The sequence below is a fragment of the Schistocerca piceifrons genome, chromosome 3 (assembly GCF_021461385.2).
Source record: "Schistocerca piceifrons isolate TAMUIC-IGC-003096 chromosome 3, iqSchPice1.1, whole genome shotgun sequence".
NCBI classification, from domain to species: Eukaryota; Metazoa; Arthropoda; class Insecta; order Orthoptera; family Acrididae; genus Schistocerca; species Schistocerca piceifrons.
This window is the reverse complement of record NC_060140.1, coordinates 483,926,868-483,939,952: the sequence shown is the minus strand read 5'-3', so window position 1 is coordinate 483,939,952 and position 13,085 is coordinate 483,926,868. Positions and strand designations below refer to the sequence as shown.

Here is a 13,085-nt window from a genome sequence, read left to right as displayed (position 1 = left end):
TTCATTCTTCTGTCACGTATTCAATGTGTGTGGTCTTTATGGTGATAATTAGGTGCTTACATTTCAGGAACATGAGTGTGATCATAGTGTTTTGGCTCATTTTCCATGCAGGTGACAGTTTACACAAAAAGAGCACTGCACTATTAGAGCATTTGTTGCTGACACTGCAGTTTATGGAAACCATTCAAATCTTAAACACAGCAGAAGAATAGAGAATATGATTGAAACAACTTTCAAATTGCCGCAGTGAATAGCATTATACCTAAGATCCAAACAAAGATAATTTATGTAACTTGATTAAACTTTCAACACTATGGTTCTGTACTAACTTTCATTGATCCAATATCTAAAAATAATCATGCAAATGAGTCCAAAATGAAATGAACGCACATTCCATTATGTTTAAGGACATACTTATTGCTATGGTTTCTCTAATTGTATTGTAAAAAATAGGTGGTACGTGTGTTAGACATTTTTATCTTATAAACAGGTTGTTCCTGAAATCATAAATTGTCTTGGTGTATACAAAAAAGAGACAGAAATCAACCTCAAAATTACAGACTCATAACAATATCATAAGTAAAATCTATGGAGCTGAACAAGGTTCCATGTATGGATCTCTCTTGTTTACTGTATGTAAATAATCTGTCCAATTTATTGCCTTATAAAGCTATGATATATGTTGATAACTTTCAGCACATCACACAATAATGTGCAAGTTTTTGAACAGACGATCAATTTGATGATGGAAGAGCTAGCTTAATGATTCCACAAAAACAGATTGACTTAAAAAACAATAAAACTGACCACATCGTCTCTTCCTTTACAAATGTTGGAGTAGACCAAATGAACTCAAGAACTCTGTGACACTGTTAGGCATTTACCTGGGTAGTAAATAATGCTGGGATGCTCACACTGAAAAGTACAGCAGTAAGGTAGGAAGAGCATGATATCACTTAAGAAAAGACAAGAATTGTGAGGGTAAATAGCTTATGCTTGTGGCATATTAAGCCGCTTTATATGCACACTTACACTATGAATTACTTTTTGGGGGAAGTGCTGGGCTGAAACAAGTTTAGCTATAGCAAAAGAAAGCCATTAGATTGTATTTTGCACTTGTTTAAGTAGTACTGTATTGAGCACAAAATACTTAGTCCCCAGAGTATACATACCCAAAATACGTATGTATGTTAAATAGAATTCCCACATCTATGAAAATTAGATCAGCTGTACACCCATACACCCATATGGCACCAGAAACAGGAAAATCCTGGGACTAGATTCAGTAAAGAAAAAAGAATTCTTTACATGTTGCCAAAGCATTTTGATAAGGTAGTAGGGCCTCAGTTAAAAGTAACTTTCTGTAACACATATGAGTTATTGCAAATACTTTATTTGATGGTCTACATAATTTGTTTAACTAAGTTAAGTTATATGAAGGGTAAGAAGATAGTTATTTTTTGTAAACCATTTGTATAATTAAGTCAGTATCACAGTTGTTTATACCAAATAGATCTATTTAAATTGGAATTTGTCACCAAGAGAATTATATTTACAGCAATATAGCAGTAACTTAATTGTGGCTTGGTTAGTAGAAGGAGCTGTACTGACTCCAGTGTAGAGTGATGTAGGTAAACTATACTAACCAAACTTGTAGTCTGGGAGCACAACTTAGCCTGCCCTGATAAAAGTCCAAAACTAGCTCAACTTATTCAACAATACTGTAATTTGAGGGTCGGCAGAGCTGCCGGAAATCTTGTTCTCAGAACTACATATTTAAGTTTCTGTTTTTTTTATATGGCAATCATTCTCATTTAACTTTTCCATAATGTACACTGACTGATCTGGAAAGAGATGTTTCAGCTGTGTATGCTATTTTCTTGGGGTTGTCTTTGTTAGAAGAAGATCAGCTAAGCTTACTCTCTGTGCAGCCCTGGAGGAGATGAGGCTTGATTGCTGGATTATTTTCTTATTGTATTGTATTGTATTTTTATTTTTGTAGCTGTGGACCTTTACGGGTGTATTACTTTTTCTAATATCTATTGTTTAGTAAAGAAAATAGTGGATAGCAAGATAACAGCATTACTATCCAATAAAAGCACTGGAGGATAAACTGCCAACTAGTTACCAAGGTAACTAATAATTCAGAAAAATGAATTATCTGAAGTAATTACCATTGTGTGTGAAAGTGCACACTGTCAAATGCCCTGCTATCCTGATAATTCTTATCTTGTGAGTTAGTGTCACACTCATAGCAACAGGAAAATTCATCAGAGCTGCAGAAATGTTAACAGAATAATCACTTCAGGTGATGGTAAGAGCACTGAGACTTGTGGCAGCTGATTGAACACTGGTTTCATAATGAGGTTGAGAGTTGTGTCTCACATTGCATAGGAAAACTGATTATTCTGTGTGTTTACATGTATCCTAACAGGGTTTTTCCTGCATTGTTTACCATAAAATTATGAAATGTGGAATCAAAAGCAAAATAATGTACTTGTATTAATGTGACTCAGCCCTGAGCCCAGTATGAAAATTTAGGGCCTGGCGCTACTTACTAAATTAATTGTTGGATCAGAGCAGCTAGAATTAATTTTCTATGCGTCATTGTATTCCACTCTTGTATAGTACTCTGTAGTACTCTGAATTAGTCCAAAAATGTGTAACTGTATTGTTATGGTCGTTATATGATATCTGTTACCAACTTCAGTGCCTGTGTTTTCACCTACATAACTAAAAGGTGTTTTGGAATAAAAATATTTTAAAGTTGTATTTAGATATTATTTTCTTGTGCTGAATGCATATAAAACTTCCATATAACAGGCCAGCAGTGTAAAAGTAGGTAATCCTTCAGAAATTCCTTAAATTCTGAAACATTCCATTTTATTTGTTGGAAAGTAGTACAGAAAGTAATATCAGTTTATAGCCAGTGAAGCAGTTCCTACGACTTTAATCCAGTGGCCGTAGATATTTATCGTTCTTGAATAGAGTTTCAGATGAATAAATATGTTTGAAAGTCACATCAAATAGTTCTTTTGTTTATAATTTATCAAAATGTCGTAACTGTCTTCTCCCCCCCCCCCCCCCCCCCCTGCTGACATTATCTGAAAACACTTTTATTTAGTTTTGTGTTATGTATGACAGATGTAATCTCGAGAGTAAATGAGCAGATTGAAACATCAAAACATGGCCGTCTGTTTGCTGTTGTTCATTTATGTGGGAAGCAATTTAAAGTAACAGATGAAGATATAATTCTGGTTGAAGGATATTGGCCACCAGCCGTAGGCGACAGAATACGTTTAGAAAAGGTAAGTATCACATTAATCACACATGTATAAAATTTCCTTCTAAATTCAGACCAACATAATTTTGTGATTAAATGTAGAATTTTATGGTGGAGTAATTGAGTTGTATTAAAATGTGTCGTTCTATTCGTTGTGTGAAGTGTTTGTTAATATTACTCCAAGGCTTCTGTTTTGATCTTTGACAATGTCACTTTAAAATTTGCAATAATATAAATGGTGTATGTCCCTCGAGGGTCACAATTTTTTTGTTAGTACGTACATGGTGAGTGTGTGGTCCAGCACCTACTTTCTTTCTTGTCCTGCAATCTCCCATCTCCAACTATCCTTCATTTTCTTACTCTCTGCCCAGTGGTGGCAATCTTTGATGTTGATCCAGCTATGTATCTGGGTTCTACTTTCTTTTGGTTATATCTTTAAGCATTTACCTTACATCACCTTTAGGCTGAAGTAATTTTTGGTGATGTTTTGTGTTTGACTTACTTTTTCTAAATTTTTTCTACAGTGTAGTCCAATTACAGAACACCTCAAAGAGCACCTACTGCCTCCAGTATTGAAGATTCTCTGTGCACAATGACTGTGTAGATACATATGCACTTAAAAGCCAATGCAGTAGCCAATCCAGTGTGGTGAGGTTATTATGTATCCTCTCAATAGAGCCTCTAATAAGGCAGGGATCACACTTCTGATGCCTCATCCGCTAGCTCCCTACACATGACAAGGAGCCGATACCTGTCTTGTTACAGCATCAGGACTCTGGGCAACAGCTGCTTTTCCAAATGACCTTTTCTGTGGCTGGGTGGCGTTGATGGAGAGAGCATTTGATCAGAGTAGGTTGCACATGAAATGTATCAAACGATCCAATGTATCAAACGTCTCAACAAATAGATGTGTGGATAGCCCATCTGCTTTCTCTAGCCTGTGGGAAGAGGAACAAGCCAGAAAACTGAGAGCAAAACAGCTTCACAAAGCTGTTATTTTTTGTAGAACAAATACAGCATAAATTTGTAGCAGCAGATGCATTGGAAAAAAATATGAAATGGGTCGTTGTTGATTAAAGCCCCCTCTGTTGTACAGTCTCTAGTGCTGCTTACATGTGAAAGACTGGACGATACAGCATTGACTATTATTCCACATAAAACTTTGATTATGTTACAGAGAGTTATCTTTCAGAAACCTTATACTCCAGATAGATGAGGAGCTATGTGGTGTGCATTTTATCTGAGAGGTACTAAAAGGGGCAAAAAGATAACCAAATAGGTACAGGTGCTTTCATCTTAGCTTTTGAAGAAAATGTCCTCCCGGAAAAAGTTAATGTTATGATGTACATGTGCGATGTGAAACCTTACGTCGTGTCTCACATGGGGTGTTTTTGATGATTATGTTTTGGATACTTCATCCTGCTACATGGCAGACCCAAAATGTGGAGATCACGTATGTCGTACTTGGAAACAACCACCTTTCTCTGTAAACTGTAAGGAACAAATTTTCCCATGTCCACTCATTTGCCTAGCAATTAAAAAAGAAAATACAAGAATTTTAAAATCTTGAATATGGCAGCAGTCAGCAACTGTAGAATTATGGACACAGTGGGAATCCTAAAGTCAACCAATTGCCAGTCAAAAGTTTATTCAAATTTTTACCTACATTTTAACAGATATAAACGGGTCTGCCACAAAAGAAGTAATAACAGATGTTACATAGTGTGTGAAAAAGAGAAACAAAGTCATAAGGCTAAGTCAACAGCAAAATGATCCATACAAATGCTATAGCATATCCATAATGCTGAGTCATCAATAAAATGATCCATATAAATGCTATGGCATAGCCACAATGCTTTGTCAACAGCAAAAATGATACATGTGAAATCTATGGCAGGCATGCGTCATACACACAAACAGAGAACACAAGAGAAGAGCTGGCCTGTGGGAGTGAGCTCTCCTACCCTGTGTTGTGAACTTTGAACAGGGTAAGTGTGGGTGTGCTATGCTGGAAGGTCAACATGTGGAAGTTGGATCACCTCTTGGAAGAAGCAGCTGTCCTATGTGAAGTGCGAGATCCAGGCCACCTGACACAATGTTGCCTGCTAAGTGAACCTTGTGCTCTGGGTGGCCCTTTGAATGTAAAAAAAAAAAAAAAAAAGAAAAAAAGAAAAGAAGGCACTATCAACTACTGCTTTCTCAAAACTAACTGTTTAAATGGCTGTGGAAAATAAAATAAATTGTGTGTACAAGATGAAGTATCTTCATGATTTTTGTATACTACTGTGACAGTTTTGTGATTCTCTCTTACATGGTAATGGATATTTATTACGCTTCCATTACTACAGTGCAGCATGAAACAAAAATTAGTAAGTCCAAATAAAATAAAATAATTGTCCTGAACCACAAGAAAATTAAAATAATTTGCACAATTAATTACCTGTGCATACAGGCTAATTTGAGTACAGCCAAGTTGCTGGATAGTAACACAGGTGTGACAATATTAATAGACATTGGTGGAAACCACCTCAATGGTTAGTTCGTTTGGCTGAATAAGTATACCACTTCACTCTGGTACTCTCACATACAGGCTAAGTCAACTTGCACAACAGTAAGAACAGTCTGATTTGTTATCCAGCAGAGGCCATAAGTATAGCATCGTTATCTAGGGAAATGTCAGTTAAGATTGGAACACTTGTGTTGACTGACTCACAAAGAATGAAGGTGAGCTTATGGCCTTTGGTTGTAAATTGCCCAGTTCACTGATGTCGTGATCGGTCGGCCGGAGAAACTGCTTTTTTCCGTGCTGACAGCAACCTCGCTGGACATAGACATGACAGGTTTCAATGTTTCCATGTCTTCCATCAATATGTCTGGCAGCATTACTTGCCAATAGTCCAACCAAATATGTGACTAATGTCATATCTGCACCAACTAGGCAGGCACTTTAAATTGGAAGTCCAAGGCCTGACAAATTGAAAGATTAACAAAAAACTATAATGACCAGATGTATTATGGCACTCAGACTCGAAATGCTGCCATAGATGATACAGTTTGAGCGGAAAACAAAAGCTATATTAGTACATTTCTGCAAAGCCAGAAAACAAACTCCAGAAATAAGGAGTTAATAGTAAAGTTCTGAGGATGAATCAAATATGAATCATAGATTCTGTCCATATGCATTACTTGTCTTAGTGTTATTAGTAACCCATATATCTGCATCCAGTGTAGTGTGAATACATTTTGTGCAAAATAAATGCTCCCCAAGCACGTCTGCCCTCTATGTCGCCAGTGATTCATAAGGCGTGCTGTGCGGGGCATGTACAATTTTGTGAAACTCACTGTAGTTGCATCTTGTGATGTAATGGAGTTGATAGAGTGGGGAATCACCTGCTCAATCTTCCGTTTACAGACCTGGGAAGGAGGGAAAGTGCATGTGCACCATCCAGCAACCTACCTTCCCTTGCACCTCTACTACACACATCTCCCCTGTCCACCCTGTTACACTCTGGAACACAGTTTATTCCCAAATATGGATCTACTACACTTACATGAGACACACACATTTAATATTTGTTTTTAACCCACTCCAGTTAATGAAAAACATTGATTTCCTACCATTAGAACAGTATTTTTAAGAATCTGCAGTTTTTCCATCTCCTGAATGTAGAAATGATTAGTCCTAGAGCAAAAAAGGTGGGGCCCTGTTTTTTTGTGGAAAATTTAGTTTAGTTTAATTTTGTACTGGAAAATGTTTTTGTTTGAAGCTGAGGCTTTAGAGTTATTTGAGAAAAACATAAAAAAAGTGACCTTTCAACCCACCACCATTCCAGTGCTCACACCCCACCAATCAGGATTTTTAGTGTGTTGTTCAGGACACTCTCTCCTAGCACCGTGCAAAAATTTGTGACTACATGATTTTTTCCCCTAATTGACCTTTTTTGGTCTTCATTGTCTATGCTGTTGGGAAAAGTTAGATTTCAGTATGTTTTGTGGCATTTACTTTCTCAGATTTTGTAACTGTTCAAATAATCAATTTTTTACAAGTTCAACTAACTGCTAGTTTTCTAAATTTTCTTCTTTCCTTTCAAGGTTATGCTGGTGGGAGGTGCTGATTTTACACTCATTGGTCGGCCACTTCTATCACCTAATCTGGTTAATGTTGAGGCAACTGTTATTGAAAAAACATTGTCACATACAAAGACACATTTCAGAAAAATAAGAAGAAAACAATACATGAGAATAAATTGTGAGTACTGATCACCATATTGTGTTTTAGAAGTGAAGTTCATTCTTTCTTGTATCAAGAGAAAAATCCTCAGCTAGAAAGATTAAAATTTTGTCAATCATTGTAAAAAGTTTTTCTGTCGCACCATACTTAAGAATAGGAAGACACATTGTTAATGTTTTATTGCTAGACAGTAGGGTCATTTTTTTCCCTTCAATTTACTAACCTTGGTAAAACCTGCAGTGCACTTAATACATCCTGGGTCAGAATACTCTTATATTGTAACTTCATCCATAGGAGCAACGTTAATAAATATGTAAAATAAATGTGATTCAGTGATTCGCAAGAGAACAGTGGGGAAAAATAATGGCTCTTGCTATTGGTTGCTAAGTAGTTTCTAATTTATAAAGCACTTTAAGTTTAGAAATTAGGTAATTACTAATATAATATGCAACCAGTGAAAGTGATGGTATACAATTTGTTTGACTGTGAAACATGCGTTGCAGATCATTTGTGTGGCTAATACATATGGGATAACGGCTTTTCAACGTAAACCTTTCTCCTTGGAACACATATGGTTTTAACGTATATACTGATGAGACCTCTTTTGACCTAATTTTCTCTTTGTCCCCTATTTTTCTTACTCTTCTCCTTTTTGTTATTTCTACCTCTTATTAGCATTCACATTCCCCGGTTCATGCCAGTCTTCTTGTGGGGAGTTGAATCTTATATTAATAAAATCAATTACTGATGTATGAAGAATTTTCTGTGCTAGTTGTCATTTAGATAAGTTTTGCAGTGTTATGTTAGAAAAATGTTGAATTCCAGAGTGCAAGAACAACTCCTTCATCAAGCTCAGTGTTAATTTTTGCCTTTTTCATACAGTACTCTGATAAGGATTTTCTTTTTCAGTCTATCGCAGCCCTTTCACAATGCTGCGCATCAACTGCATCACACTTGAGGAAAAGTTGCATAATTGACAACTGGAAATAAATGTGTAGTAATAGAAATTTGTAAACTACAGTGATTTCTGTCAGATTTTTGTGCATTTTATTAATAAAACATATTTGTTTCATAGTATTTTAATTTATGCATGCCATTTTGTTATGTGTCTTGTATTCATTATACAGCTAGACAGTGCAAAAAAGACATTTGGACTCATATTAAAAGGAGCTGAGTTCAAGAATGGAACAAGTTATCATTGCTTATATGTAACACAGTTTCAAAATAATTTCTTTACCCATTCCCTGTAAGATGGTACAGTCATTGGCGGAATGTGAAATGCAGGAAAGAAAATAGTATGCAACTATATATTGCAACAGTATTTATCAGCTGTATTACAGCAAAAGGAACACAGATTGCAAGACATTATAATTAAATGCATGTCTGACATCCTGTATATACACTCGCGCGTGCGCGCGAGTGTATACCTGTCCTTTTTTCCCCCTAAGGTAAGTCTTTCCGCTCCCGGGATTGGAATGACTCCTTACCCTCTCCCTTAAAACTCACAACCTTTCGTCTTTCCCTCTCCTTCCCTCTTTCCTGATGATGAAGCAGCCTTGGGTTGCGAAAGCTTGAAATTGGTGTGTGTGTTTGTGTGTTTTTTATTGTGTCTATCTACCAGCGCTTTATCGTTTGGTAAGTCGCAGCATCTTTGTTTTTTATATAAATCTAAATTATTACTGTGACAAACAAAGTTACAATTAGAAGGGACATAGTTGACACTCAAAAATATGGTCAATTAACAATGCAAAATAATTGGTTATAGGAAAAGTACTAAGTTCGAAAAAAGTAGACCATGAGGCACTGAAGGATGGTGGATGCTGATGTTAGCTGTGAAGAAGTGTGAAACTATTCCCAGAAAGTCAGCACCTGGTGATACAAGTATGAAAATATAGTATGTGAAATTCTTAATGCATCACTCTAGATTGTTCACAATTTACTTAGTTGGAATTATATGTAGGTGGGAATACCTCCAAGTTTTTAGTACTAATTTAATATACAATTTAAGTATATATGTGTCTTTCTTAACAGTGGTGTCTTTTGTGAAGTGAGGTTTCCATTTGATAAGCATATCCCAGACATTAACAGCACTGTTGACTGTCAAGTTTTCTACAGAAATTTATCTGCTGATAATTAAATGCTGCCATTCTTACTACTCTAGAGTCTCAACTATGATAGTCAAATACATTTTTTGATTGTACTGAGGTAAGTGACATAATGCAAATTCTTGTTGAAAAATTTAACCCATGTAAGTAATGGGGGAAATTTTTTAAAAAGTCTCATGGATTGTTCATTACTCGAGCAGTTTACAGTAGTTCAAAAAATGTTATCTTTCCTGAAGCAGTAAAGTCTCTATTCCAGTTCAAGGTGTATTAATTACTACTTAAACTAGGAAATGATTGCGCAGATGTACAAACCACAACCTCAATACTTTTTCTCCCATCTGCTTCACCTGGTACTCCTCAACTGAATATACCACCATCCTGGGTGTTGACCCCCACCTCTCTGACGGTTCCATTTCTGTTATTAAGAGCCTACTAACCAGCAACTGTCACTTCAACAGCTGTCACCTCTTTCTCAAAAAATCGTTCTCATACAGCCAAGCCATCTGTGGGTGGCATATCTGCAGTGATGAGAATTTCCTTGCCCAGAATGCTGAAGGTTCCACAATGTTCTTCACAGACTATCCCCAAAACCTTGTCCTCAAACAGATTTCCTGTCCAGTATCACCTTTTTCCCAAGGGCATGCGGCTTTATTGTATGGTTAAATGATGATGGCATCTTCTTGGGTAAAATATTCTGGAGGTAAAATAGTCCCCCATTCGGATCTCCGGGTGGGGACTACTCAGGAGGACGTCATTATCAGGAGAAAGAAAACTGGCGTTCTACAGATCGGAGCGTGGAATGTCAATTCCTTAATCGGGCAGGTAGGTTAGAAAATTTAAAAAGGGAAATGGATAGGTGAAAGTTAGATATAGTGGGAATTAGTGAAGTTCGGTGGCAAGAGGAACAAGACTTTTGGTCAGGTGAATACAGGGTTATAAATACAAAATCTAATAGGGGTAATGCAGGAGTAGGTTTAATAATGAATAAAAAAATAGGAGTGCGGGTAAGCTACCACAAACAGCATAGTGAACACATTATTGTGGGCAAGATAGACACGAAGCCCATGTCTACTACGCCAACTGGCTCTGCAGATGATGAAGAAATTGATGAAATGTATGATGAGACAAAAGAAATTATTCATGTAGTGAAGGGAGATGAAAATTTAATGGTCATGGGTGACTGGAATTTGAGGGTAGGAAAAGGGAGAGAGGGAAACATAGTGGGTGAATATGGATTGGGGGAGAGAAATGAAAGAGGAAACAGTCTGGTAGAATTTTTCACAGAGCATAACTTAATCATAGCTAACACTTGGTTCAAGAATCATAACAGAAGGTTGTATACATGGACGAATCCTGGAGATACTAAAAGGTATCAGATAGATTATATAATGGTACGACAGAGATTTAGGAACCAGGTTTTAAATTGTAAGACATTTCCAGGGGCAGACATGGACTCTCACCACAATCTATTGGTTATGAGCTGTAGATTAAAACTGAAGAAACTGCAAAAAGGTGGGAATTTAAGGAGATGGGACCTGGATAAACTGAAAGAACCAGAGGTTGTACAGAGTTTCAGGGAGAGCATAAGGGGACAATTGACAGGAATGGGGGAAAGAAATACAGTAGAAGAAGAATGGGTAGCTTTGAGGGATGAAGTAGTGAAGGCAGCAGAGGATCAAGTAGGTAAAAAGACAAGGGCTAGTAGAAATCCTTGGGTAACAGAAAAAATGTTGAATTTAATTGATGAAAGGAGAAAATATAAAAATGCAGTAAATGAAGCAGGCAAAAAGGAATACAAACGTCTCAAAAATTAGATCGATAGGAAGTGCAAAATGGCTAAGCAGGGATGGATAGAGGACAAATGTAAGGATGTAGAGGCTTATCTCACTAGGGGTAAGATAGATTCTGCTTACAGGAAAATTAAAGAGACCTTTGGAGAAAAGAGAACCACTTCTATGAATATCAAGAGCTCAGATGGAAACCCAGTTCTAAGCAAAGAAAGGAAAGCAGAAAGGCGGAAGGAGTATATAGAGGGTCTATACAAGGGTGATGTACTTGAGGACAATATTATGGAAATGGAAGAGGATGTAGAAGAAGATGAAATGGGAGATACGATACTGCGTGAAGAGTTTGACAGAGCACTGAAAGACCTGAGTTGAAACAAGGCCCCGGGAGTAGACAACATTCCATTAGAACTACTGACTGCCTTGGGAGAGCCAGTCCTGACAAAACTCTACCATCTGGTGAGCAAGATGTATGAGACAGACGAAATACCCTCAGACTTCAAGAAGAATATAATAATTCCAATCCCAAAGAAAGCAGGTGTTGACAGATGTGAAAATTACCGAACTATCAGCTTAATAAGTCACAGCTGCAAAATACTAACGCGAATTCTTTACAGACGAATGAAAAAACTGTTAGAAGCCGACCTCGGGGAAGATCGGTTTGGATTCCGCAGAAATGTTGGCACACGTGAGGCAATACTGACCCTACGACTTATCTTAGAAAATAGATGAAGGAAAGGCAAACCTACATTTCTAGCATTAAACTTAGAGAAAGATTTCGACGATGTTGAGTGGAATACTCTCTTTCAAATTCTAAATATGGCAGGGGTAAAATACAGGGAGCGAAAGGCTATTTACAATTTGTACAGAAACCAGATGTCAGTTATAAGAGTCGAGGGGCATGAAATGGAAGCAGCGGTTGGGAAGGGAGTGAGACAGGGTTGTAGCCTATCCCCAATGTTATTCAATCTGTGTATTGAGCAAGCAGTAAAGGAAACAAAAGAAAAATTCGGAGTAGGTATTAAAATCCATGGAGAAGAACAAAAACGTTGAGGGTCGCCGATGACATTGTAATTCTGTCAGAGACAGCAAAGGACTTGGAAGAGCAGTTGAACGGAATGGACAGTGTCTTGAAAGGAAGATATAAGATGAAATCAACAAAAGCAAAACAAGGATAATGGAATGTAGTCGAATTAAGTTGGGTGATGCTGAGGGAATTATTTAGGAAATGAGACACTTAAAGTGGTAAAGGAGTTTTGCTATTTGGGGAGGAAAATAACTGATGATGGTCCAAGTAGAGAGGATATAAAATGTAGACTGGCAATGGCAAGGAAAGCGTTTCTGAAGAAGAGAAATTTGTTAACATCGAGTATAGATTTAAGTGTCAGGAAGTCGTTTCTGAAAGTATTTGTATGGAGTGCAGCCGTGTATGAAAGTGAAACATGGATGATAAATAGTTTGGACAAGAAGAGAATAGAAGCTTTCGAAATGTGGTGCTACAGAAGAATGCTGATGATTAGATGGGTATATCACATAACTAATGAGGAAGTATTGAATAGGGTTGGGGAGAAGAGAAGTTTGTGGCACAACTTGACCAGAAGAAGGGATCGGTTGGTAGGACATGTTCTGAGGCATCAAGGCATCACCAATTTAGCATTGGAGGGCAGCATGGACGGTAAAAA

The 13,085-nt window shown here is 37.1% G+C and overlaps 1 protein-coding gene across 2 annotated transcripts in view; it reads left to right on the top strand.

The window, feature by feature from the left end:
* Window positions 1-8,591, top strand: part of LOC124789169 (39S ribosomal protein L21, mitochondrial) — a 37,902-nt gene extending 29,311 nt beyond the window's left edge. For both annotated transcript variants that reach the window (XM_047256463.1, XM_047256462.1), the window contains exons 3-5: window positions 3,145-3,308; window positions 7,376-7,532; window positions 8,424-8,591. In XM_047256463.1, coding sequence (XP_047112419.1) covers window positions 3,145-3,308; window positions 7,376-7,532; window positions 8,424-8,491 — 389 coding nt within the window. In that variant the 3' untranslated portion in view covers window positions 8,492-8,591. The remainder of the gene's footprint in view (window positions 1-3,144; window positions 3,309-7,375; window positions 7,533-8,423) is intronic.
* Window positions 8,592-13,085: the final 4,494 nt, after the last annotated feature.